The sequence below is a fragment of the Camarhynchus parvulus genome, chromosome 11 (genome assembly GCF_901933205.1).
Source record: "Camarhynchus parvulus chromosome 11, STF_HiC, whole genome shotgun sequence".
NCBI classification, from domain to species: domain Eukaryota; kingdom Metazoa; phylum Chordata; class Aves; order Passeriformes; family Thraupidae; genus Camarhynchus; species Camarhynchus parvulus.
The window spans coordinates 3,303,804-3,317,207 of NC_044581.1; the positions used below are offsets into that span (position 1 = coordinate 3,303,804).

Below are 13,404 nucleotides of genomic sequence, written 5' to 3' on the forward strand. Positions count from 1 at the left end.
TCCGCCCCGGCCGTGCGGGCGGAGGTGCCGGATGGCGCCGGCCGGGCCCGGGCCGGTGTCACAGCGCGGGGCCCATCGGGAGCTATCGAGGCCCGGGCCGGTGTTACAGCCCGGGGCCCATCGGAACCGGCCCGCCCTGCCGGTAAGCGAGGGGCGGGCGGGGGGCTCGGCCCAGCCCCAGCCCCGTCACCGGGATGGGGCGGGAGCTGCTGCCACCGGCTGCGGAGGATGGGCAGGGCAGGGCTGAGCTGGGCACAGCGGGAGTAAACCCTTCAAAGCCCCCTTTTCGCTGCTTAAATTAACAACATGCCCACGGTCTGTTTTTTAGGTTGCAGTGGCTTCCATTCACCTCTCGGTGTTTACTCCACGATCGGCATCTTCCTCAGGCAAACAAGGCTTTAGGCCTGAAGGTGAAGCAGCCACAACCCGGCCTCTTGTCTGCGGTAAACAAAGTTAACGACAGAAATACCATTGGGCTCAACAGTGTGTCCTTCAGAAGGAAGGACTGTGTGATGGTTTCGTCTACAACGGAGAGGTGTCGGGAAGGATATGGAATTTGCAGAAAAAACCCTGCAAAATGATCTTTTTGTTCCATATCTGATATTTTCCATATTGTCACACCCCAGGTTTGTGTCTTCCCCAGACAGGTGGGAAGGCTGTTGGCAGTGGTGGCCGTCACTGTTGTTATATTTGCCCAATTATCCCATCATAAAAAAAACCAAAACATGGTGGAATTTGGGGTTTCAGGCTCTGTTAGGTCTGTGCTGTGCTGCTCCAAGGAGAAGGGCAGAGCACGTGGCCCAGACAACACTAAAAATCAGTCTGTAATGCAGGTGACTCCTGGGACTTTGACAAAAATGGTTTTACCACTAAAACTATGAAACAAAGAAACCCCAAGCAAACTGCCCAGTGCCAGTTTTAATTCTGTGGGTACCAACTCCCAATAACTGATTTATTGGTTTCATATAAATCTCTGTGTTTTTAATGGGTTTTGAGTTGTGTTCCTGAATGTTTTTGTTCCTTTGTTTCAAATTATTTTTATAATGTGTCCATGAAAAAACCCCACTCTTATGTGATTTTCAGAGACTTTGCAGTGAAGGTGCTTTAGTACCATCATATTGGCAAACTTAGGTTCAGTCCATTAATGCACCAGAAAGATGCAGCATAATCTGTCATAACTAATCCATTATCAGGCTTTTCCCTTCATGTTAGGGATGTAATCCAGCTGTCAAACTCACGGTCACTTTGTGTAAACTAATTTTACCATTAGATCATATTGGTTTTTCCATTTGATAGAGACTTGACTGAGGTTGGCATTGGTGGCCAGGGTGGTTTTAGCCAAGAGCTGTCAGACTGTCAGCTTTTAAAGCACACTTACTGTTCACAGATGTTCTCCAGGTTCATTGAGCCTTGGTGAATACAGAGACTAAACAGTAGTTTTAATAATTTCCTGTAAGGCTGCCAGTTTGCTCTTTTTGTAAAGCTTGCACTGGTATGTCAGTCTGTTTGATGTGTCTTTCATGGCCCTTGTGATACCTTTCTGTGTTTAATGGTTTTTTTTTTTTTTTTTCTCTTTGCTTCAGGTTGAAAAGATGGGGAATGCTGAAAGCAATGCCTATCAGAATCACCTTTCCAGATTTCTTCCAGAGGAGCAGTCTGACATTGATGGACTGTTTGACACCTTATCAGGATCCAGTGGCTCAGCTGGAGCAAAAAATGCCAAAGCTGCAAAGAAAACTGTGACTTTGGCAGCACTACAGGTAAGACAGTCTGTTATTCATCATATATCTGGGATGTAGTGCATTGAACAGAATTCCAGAAATAAACTATAAAGATGTGGTATTTTTTAAGGATTGCTCATCTCAATTTAATTTTTCATATTCTGGGGCAGGATGGATATTTAACTTATTCTTGCAGTTTAACCAGAGTAGTGACCTTCAGGTTTGCATTTATCTCTTAAATTGCACTTTTGGATCCATTGCAGTTTTCATAATTCTGAAGTAAGTTAGGGTGTGTGGAAATATTTTCACAGAGACCTGAAAAATGGGAAGAATATTTTTATCCCTGGAGTCTGTAGTGTGGGATCATTTACAGATTGTCTTGAGAAGCTGTCACAAAGTCAATTTTTATTTGGTTATGCCTGTCTCCCTTGACATATCACTCTCTCTAATCTCTTCACTTGTACTAAAAGGAGAGAATTCAATTTGACTTGATTAAGCTGTGGCTCCCTGTTTTAGCTAATTAACATGCATTATGCTTCTGATTAACTTTGCATTCATTTTCTAATCAAGAAAAGAGAAAAATGAGTAATTGGGAGCCTTAATAACTTCAGCTAGTCAGGAACTAAGTGGCCAAATGAATGTGGTGGTAAAGTGCAGTTTGATGTATATTACACAGATAATGGAGTCCAATTAAAGCTCATTGAAAGCAGCAGGTTATTTTAAGGTGTTCAGCAATGCCTGTGCATACAGACCAGCTTCAGCCTTCCTGCAGCCTGGCTGGCTGTGAGCTGTCACCACTTTTTGGAGCACCAAGTTTGGAAATGATGTTCCTGCTGCCTGATTTTTCAGCAGTAGTTCATCCACTGTCCTTGGTGCCTGTTAATTGTTTGGGACCTGGCAGAAGTTCTCTTTCTAGCTTTGCCCCAGATCAGTGTGATCTTTGATGAACATTTGCCTTTTCCCTTTCTGCTTTTTTGTTTGCCAGCTTAAATTAAAATCTTTTGGAAGACTTCCTGTGGGTGCAGGGAGAATGGCAATGGCATTTCTGCCTCGTAGGTGACAGTGCCTCATGTCTGGACTGAGATGTGACAGATTTGATCCAACAACAATCTGGTACCACTGGCGAGGCCCCAGGCATCTGGGCCAGGACAGGCTGCGCTGCATAGCTTGGGAAGCAGGTGGAGCAGGAACCTCTTGATAATTTCATGAAGCCTTTTTAAAACAAGGGTTCTAAGCTGTCAGAGGTGCGAGTTAGATGGCTATTAAGAATTCCTTTTTTACACAACTCTTTTTTTTCACACCCCAGGCCCACTCTTTGGAATAGCTAGAAGCAAACTGAAAAAGTTCAGTGAAGTGATGGGATTAGGTAGGGAGTAGGCAGGTAATTCAGCAGTGTGAAGTAAAAAACCCTTGAGTATAATGTTTTAGTTGTGTTCCCTGCTGCCTCTCCCACTTGAGGCTCATAGAGGATTTTTAGAAAGCCTCTCAAAGGCAGCTGTACCCCCTGTGAGCATCCCTCCCTCGCTGTGGAGCACTCTGATGTGATGCTGTGGCTGCTATTTCTGCTGCTGGAATCAGTGGGAGCTGTGGCACTGACGTCAGTGCCAGCAGCACAGGGCTCAGGGTGTTGGATCTCTCATGCCCAGCAACAGCCATTAACAGCAAATAGCAGCAGCCCAGGTGGCTTCCCAGGAGTGGTATTGAACCAGAATCAGCAATAGCAGCTCCCCTGAGTGGAGCTGCAGTTGGGCTTTTAGGCACGTGGGGCTCCACTGATTTCAGCACAGTCCCCACTGAGTTATACCCCGTGTGGAAGAGTCAAGGCAGGTCCTCAGCACACCTCTGTGCACAGTGAGGACACTGGGTAATCACCCCCTCCTCTGTGCATGTACTCGAGGTGATTTATTTTTAAACTCTGTAATTATCTTGAACACTTTGAATCCAGAGTCAGATCTTTCCCACAGAGCTGTGATAAGTGATGATATATTCCAGCTAGATTTCAATTCAAAGGGCCAAACATGCAATCCACATGAATAAGTGCTGATTTTGACTCTCTTTAACACCAGGGATGCTTTTTAAAAATCAGGTGATCTGTGCTTCAATTAGTTGCTATGTAGGGGGAAATTTTCCAGGATTGTTTCTACACGTGTATGTGGGGTTAAACACTGCCTTGAGGCCAAAACTGAGATATGGAAAACACTCCACTTTGCTTTTAAGTGAGCTGCACTATCAAAAGCAGAATTAAAACACAGTTTTGAATGTTTTACTGGCAGAGCTGTAAACCTTTGCACCAGAGTTATCACCTAGAACCCTTTGCTAATATCCTATTAAGACTTTACAGTGTTGACTTTCCTGAAGTCCCTGGTGTTTCTAGAAAACAGTATCAACCTAATTCACTAAAAATATCACTATAAAAATAGAGATTTTTAGTTTTTCTCTTGGCAAAGCACTTCTTTGACAAAATTTTATTGCTGGTACTACATACTGTATGTCAGTACAGATTAACTGGAACACATCAGTTATTCCTCATTTGTGAAACGTGCTCTTTGCTGTTTCTGTCACTGCAGGCACACACCCGGGAGCCCCTGCCAGAGGCAATGACTGCTCGGTTGTACAATGGAATGAAAAGCATTGACCTGCCTGGCAAATCAGCTGGGCTCAGTGAACAGATTGCTAAGGAGCAGTTTGTCATTTTTATGTCAAACCTCTTAAAAGGGAACGCAGATGAGAAGATTAGCATCATAATGAGAATGATCGCCAAGACGGGAGGGCCTCTGAAGGGCAAACAAATCCAAGAGGTAAACAAGCAGATAAATGTGTCTTGGGGGGACAGTAAGAGAGCAGCAGGGCTGTGGTTAAGAGCCAGCATGGGCTGTGGTGTGGCTGGTACTTCTGGGAACTTTGTAAAATGCTTTCTAGAGCTTTCATGCAGGATCAACTATGTAACTTTTGAGGTATCAGGGAACAGTAATTCACTAGCAGCTCCTACACTGCAAAACTTGACCTTCCCCTCCCTCTTTCATTCTCTATTTTATGGAGGTGCTTTGTGAAGTAACATGTATGAAACAACTTGAAAAAGGATCCTTTTAAGGCCTATGATACTGAAATAGCATTTCTGTAGTTCCTGACTTGTCATGGCAAGAGATGTTTCTGCCTTTGGGATTACAGCATCACTACTGCTTGACTTTATCCTCAGACAGAACTTTGAAGGTCCTGGAAATTTCACTTAAATACCAAAATAGTGATGTTTTAATCTTTTTAAGTTCACAGAGGATCTGATCACATCTGTAGTCCACGTACTGAGCTACAGGAAGGAGCTGAAAGGTTGGAGTTTGGAGAATACGAGGGATTCTGCAAGTGGAGTCAAAGCTTTGGCTTCTGAGCTGCTCTCAGAATTAAAGCTTCCAGGTAAGCAGCCCTGATTGAGCTTTCCCCAGAGCTTGTGTAATCAGTGATCTCATGAGAATTTCTCTCTTTAGGTCACATCTTTGAATTTGAAGGGTGAGACCAAAATTTCAAACCTAGTGCTTAGAAAATGACATTGGAATTTTAATTATTTAACCTTACCATCTTTCGCCCCTAAATTCAAGTGAGATTTGATCTGAAGTCCTCGTTTGTCATGGAACATGTCTATTTTACAAATACCTGACTTGCAAGTGATAGGAATGAGCATCTAAATAATATTTATTTAAATAAAATTTATCATGTATTTTTGGCTATGTCCTTTTATAAAGCATAGGTCTGTCTTTGCACTGTTGTAATAACAGATCTTGCTGTCTTGTAAAGAACACTTCATGAGTTGTAGCTCAAAGTCTGTTTCTAAATCATGACAGCCCAATCAAAGAATGCCACAAGTAAAGGTTTCTCAGTTCTATGGTTGCATTTGTTTAATTTGTTTAATGTTGACATTTTACTGTTCCTGGCTCCTTTCCTATGTGGTTTTCTGTCCATTACAATAATGGACCATTATGTTTACACTTAAAAATCACCGGATTATTTTCCAGACAGGAGACTTACTCCTCTCCCTGTGTGCCTTATTCTTCAGATGGGACAAAACCCGTGGGTTCTCAGCTGCTGGAGACAAGTTTTGACCAAAGTGTCATTGAGGACTGGGTGTACCGAGTTCCCCAGATCTCAGTTTTCCTCAGTGTTGTCATCAGGCAAGGCCTCCACGTCCTGCATTCCCTCCCAGACCAAACCAATGACATCCTCAACCTGGTTCCTCACTGCAAAGGCATCAAAGGAAGAGGAGTTGTCAGTCTCTTTGACATCCCAGCCATCATCTACATCAACTCCCACCTGCCTGCAGAGATGCAGCACAAGTGGCAGCTTTTATTTTCCTCCAGGCTCCACGGGGAAAGCTTCTCACAGCTCTGTGCCCATATAGTGAACAAAGGTCCTTGCATAGTGATCATAAGGGACTTGGATGGTTTCCTCTTTGGTGGGTTTGCATCTCACTCCTGGGAGGTAAAGCCACAGTTTCAAGGTAAAACTTACTTTTCTTTCTTTAGTATCTCTGGTAAATTCCCTGGTTTTTGTACAGGCACAAGAATCCTGTCCCCTTAATGGATACTGTCCCTTTAATGACACAAAGTGTTTCTTACACTTCCAAGTGAATTTCTCTGTGACAAAAATAACACTAATTTTCAAAGAATATAAAACACACGCAGAGTTATTCTTAGCATGGCAGTCAGGCATGTTGCTGATTAATATTTATAGTTTTTTATTTGATAAGGCTTTCAAAATTGCAGGACTTACTGACCACAGAACAAGTTTTCAGGGAAATCTGTCAAGCCCTGTAGCTGCTTAGGTTGAAAATCAAATGAAAATGAATGAAGTAGATCACAGATGATGAATTAGTTTCTAAATAATTTGACCACAGGATGGCAGTCCTCCATCAGGAACACCTGAGCCTCCTCTTGCCATTTGTGCACTGTCTTTGTTCCCCTTGTAAAATCCAGCAGCCAGAGGATTCTTTGGGCAAGCTAAACTTCTTGTTCCCTTAAAACTTTGAGGGAGAAGAGAAGGTTTTTGAAGAACTCTTTGGAAAGAATGTTTGTGATGGATTTGTGAAAAAAAATCATGGGCTATGGGTATTTAATGTTGCTGGGAATCCTCACTCTGGCTACATTAGAAACTCAATTCATGTCCTAAATGAGTATTTGAAGATTACCACTTCAGACAGTTGGTATAATATTATTTTACACTGATTGCACATCCATTTCCTTGTATTTTTTCCTGATAGAGAAACATACATAGCTTACAGGGCAAGCACACCACAGGTGCCTCTGAATCCTGAACTGGACATGGTGAAAATTGCTTTAAATCATTGACTCTGAACTGATTTATCTATCAGTGTTGTCAGAGCTAGGGATGTCTGCATTCAGTTTGTACAGATCTGTCAGTTGGCCAGTTTTAGGTGATATAATGCAGTCTGAGGTAGGTGACATAGTGACATAATGTCCTAGTGGTGCCTCTGACTCTGCCCTTGATCACAGCCTGTAATTGCATTGATTTTTGTGACCGTACAGAGTTCACTGAGAGTAAAAAAATATATATAAATCTTGATGGGGGATCTACTGGCTTTCTGAGATGGCAGCCGCTGTCTTTGAATTATTCAGCTTAAATTATTTTTTTCTAATTTATTTGTTATTGCTTGACCTCTTGTCTGACCTGAGGTGCTTCTCTGTTTGCAGGTGACAACAGATGCTTTCTGTTTTCTGTTTTCCCCACTCTGGCTGTATACACATACACAGGGTACAATGACCACTACATGTATTTAAACCATGGCCAACAGACTATGCCAAATGGACTTGTAAGTATTCAGAAATGATGATTTGGAAATTGGATTTGTGGCTGGCGTTTGGAAATGTTTTGTGTTTTTTTTTTCTTTCTGAGAGCAGATTGATTTCACTTGTTATTCTCTGAGGAAATTTGCATGCCTGAAGCAGCACAAAACAGTAATCTGTGTAACTGAGGATTCTTCCACTGGCTGCTCTCCCTGCCACAGCAACTGCTTTTGGAATTATGGAGGAGAAAGCCCAGCAGGATGAGAGTGCAGACATTGCAAGTAGCTGCTGCTGCTGTGTGATGACAGTGGTAGGAGCTACTCCTACTCAAATTCACAAATGAGCTCTCCAGATGCAGAGGAGTTTCTACAGAGCTACAACACACCACCTGTCCTGGAAATACTTCACAGTTTTGGAGCATTATGTGCCCATAAATTTGGGGATTTCCAGCAGGCTGGAATTAATTTGCTCTAGAAAAAGTGAACAACATCAAATTACATTATTGGTTTCTGTAGATACTTTCCTAAATGGAAAGGAGGCAGCAAACCCAACCACTGCCACTCCATTTGAAATGGAACTGTTAATAGTCAATAAACAAAAGCCAGGAGTTTAATTTCTGGCACAAGTGACAGATATTTGTATTCTGTGAAGCACAGAGGTCGGGCAGTATCACTCAGGTAAATTTTCAGTTGTATTCAGGAATAGTAGTATCCCCTACTAGGGGTATCCCCTTTTTTCACCTCTCCACAGAAGTGTGGCATAAATACTGACCACAGCAGCTTACTCTCAGGTTTCCTGACTTTGCCAGTCTGTTTTCCCTGTGCAGGATGTGTTTAATGTGCTGCTTTTCTCCACAGGGTATGGGTGGGCAGCATGGCTACTTTGGGCTCTGGATAGACAGTGACTATGGGAAGGGCCACAGCAAAGCCAAACCTCGCTGCACCACCTACAACAGCCCCCAGCTGTCAGCCAAAGAGGATTTTACACTGGATGCCATGGAAGTTTGGGCAGTGGGAGATGCCCCTGAGAGTGCAGGGGTAGGTGAAATTGTGAATTGAACCTGTGAAATTGTGTCCTGGTTGGAACAGAAGATGTGAATGCAAAGCTCACGGCTGCAGTTTTCTGTTTAAACACTCTCTCTGCATTGTAGTGAATATTTTCTTTGCCTGGCCCTGTGGTGCCATGTGTTTTGTAGCACCAAATAGCAGAGCTGTAGTGGAATTACTGAGGTTGCCACAAGAAAGAATATCAGGAGCCATGAGGTGATAGAGTCAGAATAGCAGTACTTTGAATTTTAAGAGACATTTTCAATATTGAGGAATGGTCTCTGGGAGGAACCTCCTTGGAGGGGCTCAGTAAAACAAAGAGTTTCTAAAAGCACTGGAAATTCTCAAGTAAAGTCTAATCTATGGTTCAAGAAGAGATCCAAAAGCTTTCTTTATCAGTAACTTTAAATTTACTATTGTTTTAGCATGAACTTTTGTGAATAGATTTATGCCAGTGTTTCTGCACATGGTTTATTTTTGGGAATGAGTAGAAACCCTCTCTCCAGTCTCCTCTATCCCTGCAATTTATTCTCTGATCAAACTGTCTGGTCTGTACAGTTTGGTGGGGTTTTAAAATTTATTTCTTTTTAATTTTTACTTCTTTTCAAATGAAATTCACATATCCTGACTCCACTGGACATGTAGCTCTAAGTAGAAACAGAGCAAACTGTTTACAGAATATGCTGAATTGTAACTGGATCTCTTTACAAACCTCACATCAGCACTTCAGACTGAGGTGGGGTTAACCAGGATGTCCTGGATGGCTTGTAACCTGAATAAACTTGAAATATCTCACTGTCATCTTAGGAAAAGTTTATGGCTGTTTTATGTAGCTGCAGCAGTAAAAATCATTTGATGTATTTGTGAATTTTGAAATTGGAAACACATCTTCTCCATTGTGCCAAGCATGCAGACCACATCACTTACAGACTTTTGAGTGTGTCTTCCCTGTAGCCTGATACTGACCCTTTAAATTGACTGTATTTTGTTTTGTTTTGAAGAAGAAAGGTAAGAAGAGTATCCTGGATGTGGATCCTCAGGCTCAGGCCTTGCTGGAAATGGCTGGGAAAAGCCGTCAGAGCGAGGGTCTGCGGGAGCCCTTGGAAGAGGATGAAGGTGATGATGATGAGAACTAAAGGAGCCACAGTAACATGTAAAAACTTCACTTTTGTTTTCTTCAAGTGCTGGTGATGTTCCTTGGACAAGATATTTTTTCCTTTTCTTTTTTCTCCTTGAATGTACCTAATTGTCTGGGACAAAGCTTAAGCCTTGTACTTGTGTAATATTTAGGTGTAAAGCACTAATCTGCCTGAAGGGTTTTGTTTGTGGAGGACAGAAGAATTAACTGGGGACATAATCATTAGGCATGGCTGAGCTCCAGCTGAATATGAATCTGCTTTCATTCCCCATAGATCATGTCTGCACACTGAATTAAAAGCAGCAGAAGTTATTGACAGTATGGCTTTCTGTCCTGGAGAATTGATATGTACATAGTTATATATTTATAAAACCTGTTCCAGGCACTGATTAAAGCTCTTATACCTCAACTGCACATATTTATTTGCATGTAATGAAATTAGTCAGCAAAGCTTATAAACTGTAACAATGTCTTACACTGCTGAACATAGAATAGTCCACATGATGCCATATGAAGGGTGCTATAAATCTGCATTGCTTCAGTTAAAGCATTAAATTTCAAGCTTTCTAAGTCAGATTTTCAGCAAGTGATTCCATGTGAGCTGCAGGATGTTACACAACAAGTTTTACAGTACTACACTATCCTTAGTGCAGCTCTCTTCATCTGTTTCTGCAGAAACTTGTCTGTTGCTTTTTAAACTTAGACCAGAATCATTGGAGCCATATTTATCCTAAAAATACCTCCAGCAGAATTCTCTAGAGAAGGTACATTCTTCAGTAGCCTCATGAGAGTGGAGTAAAAGATCAGGCTGTAAAAAAGGTTGAGTAAGAAGCAGCCACACTTAATTGAGAATAGGATCTGCAGATACCTTGTGAAAGAAATAAAAATCAGGGTTATGTCTGTGAAATGTTTAAAGAAGACCGCTGTACACGTTATTTCCACATAATGAATCATTACTTTGTTATGGAAAAGGATCCCCACAATGTGAAATGCAGTTATTGGGGTTTGTGCTCTGTTTTGTGACTCTTCACCAGTCAGCACCAATTTTGTCAGGTCTCTTATACTCAGGACTTTTTCTACTTGAATTAGTTCCCATCTCTCAGTAATTATTAGTTTGACCTTGCTAATTCTATGTGTAATTAACTTGTCAAAAATAACCCTTTGTACCAGGGGCTGCAATTTCTAACTCAGCAACAAGTGTTTGGTTATCAGTGTCTCTGACTGTCTGTTTTTCTCCTCCTGAGGAAAAGGACTATGTCCAATCTCCTTTGTCCTGGCATGAGTTTGTCTTCTTTGCAGCTTAGAGAAAAACAATAGAATTCTATAATTTCTGCTCATGTGGCCTTCCTTAAAATCCTTTCCCTTGGTGTTTTCTTGTATGAGATTTTTTCCCCCCACCTGTTGTTTTTGATAGGGAGCCAGATTTGAATATTCTGAACAATCTGCACTCGTGCCTTAACGTAGATCTCATTTGTGAAAATTGTATTAAACAACATGAATTTAGTTTTGAAAGGAGAGCATGAACAAATCACTCCAGCCAGGCATCCTAGGACTCAGCTGTGTGTGTTATGGAGTACCTGAACTAATGCTTGGGGCATTTACATGCTGTTTGTTGCAGTACAGAGAGTGCTGTGAAAGGCCTGGGAGAATGTCCTTTTATGCTGTACTTGCTTAGAGAAACCAGATAATCCCCCAAGTTTGTAGCACACAGAAAAAAAATAAGCATCAGAACAATTGCACTGATACTTTTGTATAGTTTTCTTCTCTCTATCTATAAATAATATTAAAAAGATTAAATTTTACAATGTAAGGAGTAGTAAGTACATGATGCTGTCTGTAAGTGTGGTGATAGCAGCTTTTGTTTGAATATTCTCAAATTCCCACCATGAGTCTCAGAGGTCCTTTTCACTTAGCAGTGACTAAGCCTATTAAACACTCCCATGTAGATGGCATACAGGATGAGACAGTTGAATTTCTGCTGTTAAACATAAAATAAACAGCTAGGCTTTATTTTCCTTCCATTACAAGGCAGAAGCTTGTTTTTGATAACTGAAGCCATCTGCAAGGGTATGAAAAACCTGAATTCTACAAAGCTACTCTCCACCAAAAATATTTCAGTGGCCAGGTTTTCTTTGATTTTTAATGAGTATTAGTAAAGCTGTTTCTTTCTAGATTATGAACCCAAAATATAATCCTGTTTGAACTCTTGTGACTATCAGCATAGCACTGTGACCTCTGAAATTGTAGTTTTTTGACAAGTTTGTGTCTGAGACTCTTCCTCTTCATTTTGAAGGTGTTAAGCTGGGGCAAGAAGAAAACTGACACTGGCACTTTAGCAAATGTCTCAGTGAAGCATTATTTGCTAGGACACCACTGATCCAACCAGCAGATGGGATTATTCCAAATTGTTCTTTAAATGTAAAAGATGGGTTTGAGAAAGACTCAATTTTTTTTTAACCTGAGCCTAATGATTAAGAAATCTGGGCTTCATGCTCATGCACCTAAAAATGTCCAGCAAGCTTTTGTCAGCATTGGGCTTAGCTATGATCTGAACAGCTCAGTCTCTTTCGTGCAGTTTTGGCCCAGCTGCAAAACCCAACATCCCTGCTCTGTTCCTGACTCATCTTTATTCTCAGGCTCTTTGGAAGTGAGTCCCTTTCCCATTAAATCCATCCTCTGCTGAGCACTGGGTCTGATCAGCCTTCCCTTCTTCTCCTGTCAGTCACACAGGTACAAAAACTGACAACTGAGGGTTGGCACTTCAGTTCCCTGCTCTCCACAATTTCCTTGTAAGTCTTGCTGAGTCAAGGCTGGATATCTGGGAATCCACAAACACTACAGATTGAAGGAAAAGAAATGCTTCAAGGCAGGTCTTTTCCACTCTTGTAGTGAAACATTAAAGGACGTGTCTAAATCACGAGTCTCACTCAGATACTTGTCAGTAACATTTTAAAATGTAGATTTTATTAATAAAAATGATTCTGATTTAAATAAATAAAATTTCAGTTTATGCACAATAGATTTTTCTGTACAGGTGTGAAACTCTTCTTTTGTCTGGGACTAGCTCAGCCTTCTGGAACAGAGATCAGTGTTATAAAAATATACCTGCTCTTGGTTTAAAAAAGGAGCCACTCTGGAGATTTCTACAGACAGCTCATGTGGAGGGGGTAGAAGAGTCTCTGGTGTGAGGACTGTTGGTACAGCTGCACTTGAGTACCTTCAGGAAGGATGTGTGGGTCACAAAGCCATGGACTGGGATTGTCACAGCTGTGTTCCAGGTGTATTTCAGAGCAGTCCCAGTCAGTTGTGACGTCCCCTGGTGTGCTTTGGGGGGCAGCAGTGGTGGATTGGGATTGTCACAGCTGTGTTCCAGGTGTATTTCAGAGCAGTCTCAGTCAGTTGTGACGTCCCCTGGTGTGCTTTGGGGGGCAGCAGCGCTTTTCACAGAGTTTGACGAGCTCGGACACCACGAACACAGAGGAAGCCAGGCCGGTGAGGAACAGCAGGTCTGGGAGAGGAGGGAGTGGAGGTGAGCTCAGCTGGGCAGGAATCCCAGCCCAGAGCTTTCCTGCAGCTGGAACTGGGCTGGTGAGCCCCTGGGTACGTGTGCCCTCGCTGTGCCCTTGCCAGCTCACAGCTGGGGACACCACTGCAGCAGACAAGGGCCACCCACGTCCCCTTGGAGGGTGGAAACAGGAATCATCCTGTCC

At 42.2% G+C, this 13,404-nt stretch overlaps 2 protein-coding genes across 3 annotated transcripts in view; one reads left to right on the top strand and one right to left on the bottom strand.

Annotated features, from left to right (window-relative positions):
• MEAK7 (MTOR associated protein, eak-7 homolog) lies at positions 1 to 12,713 on the top strand. 2 transcript variants are annotated; one of them, XM_030956135.1, is made up of 9 exons: positions 1 to 142; positions 329 to 443; positions 1,584 to 1,760; positions 4,289 to 4,519; positions 4,985 to 5,129; positions 5,767 to 6,207; positions 7,418 to 7,536; positions 8,368 to 8,547; positions 9,558 to 12,713. In XM_030956135.1, exons 3-9 carry the CDS (start codon positions 1,593 to 1,595, stop codon positions 9,690 to 9,692), a joined length of 1,419 nt encoding a protein of 472 aa, XP_030811995.1. In that variant the 5' UTR covers positions 1 to 142; positions 329 to 443; positions 1,584 to 1,592; the 3' UTR covers positions 9,693 to 12,713. The 2 variants fall into 2 exon arrangements, with proteins under 2 accessions (XP_030811995.1, XP_030811996.1); XM_030956136.1 differs by having other exon boundaries at positions 9,561 to 12,713.
• The window catches only part of ATP2C2 (ATPase secretory pathway Ca2+ transporting 2), a 27,477-nt gene continuing 26,783 nt past the window's right edge, over positions 12,711 to 13,404 (bottom strand). Inside the window, exon 27 of the mRNA XM_030956137.1 lies at positions 12,711 to 13,202. Coding sequence (XP_030811997.1) covers positions 13,090 to 13,202 — 113 coding nt within the window. The 3' untranslated portion in view covers positions 12,711 to 13,089. The remainder of the gene's footprint in view (positions 13,203 to 13,404) is intronic.

What these genes read in the sequence shown, in the direction of transcription:
- MEAK7 (XM_030956135.1), top strand. Translation starts at nt 1,593, where the DNA reads ATGGGGAATGCTGAAAGCAATGCCTATCAGAATCACCTTTCCAGATTT. An exon ending in GGTAAAGCCACAGTTTCAAG is followed by an intron (nt 6,208 to 7,417) that starts GTAAAACTTACT and finishes CTCTGTTTGCAG; the next exon opens with GTGACAACAGATGCTTTCTG. An exon ending in AGACTATGCCAAATGGACTT is followed by an intron (nt 7,537 to 8,367) that starts GTAAGTATTCAG and finishes TTTTCTCCACAG; the next exon opens with GGTATGGGTGGGCAGCATGG.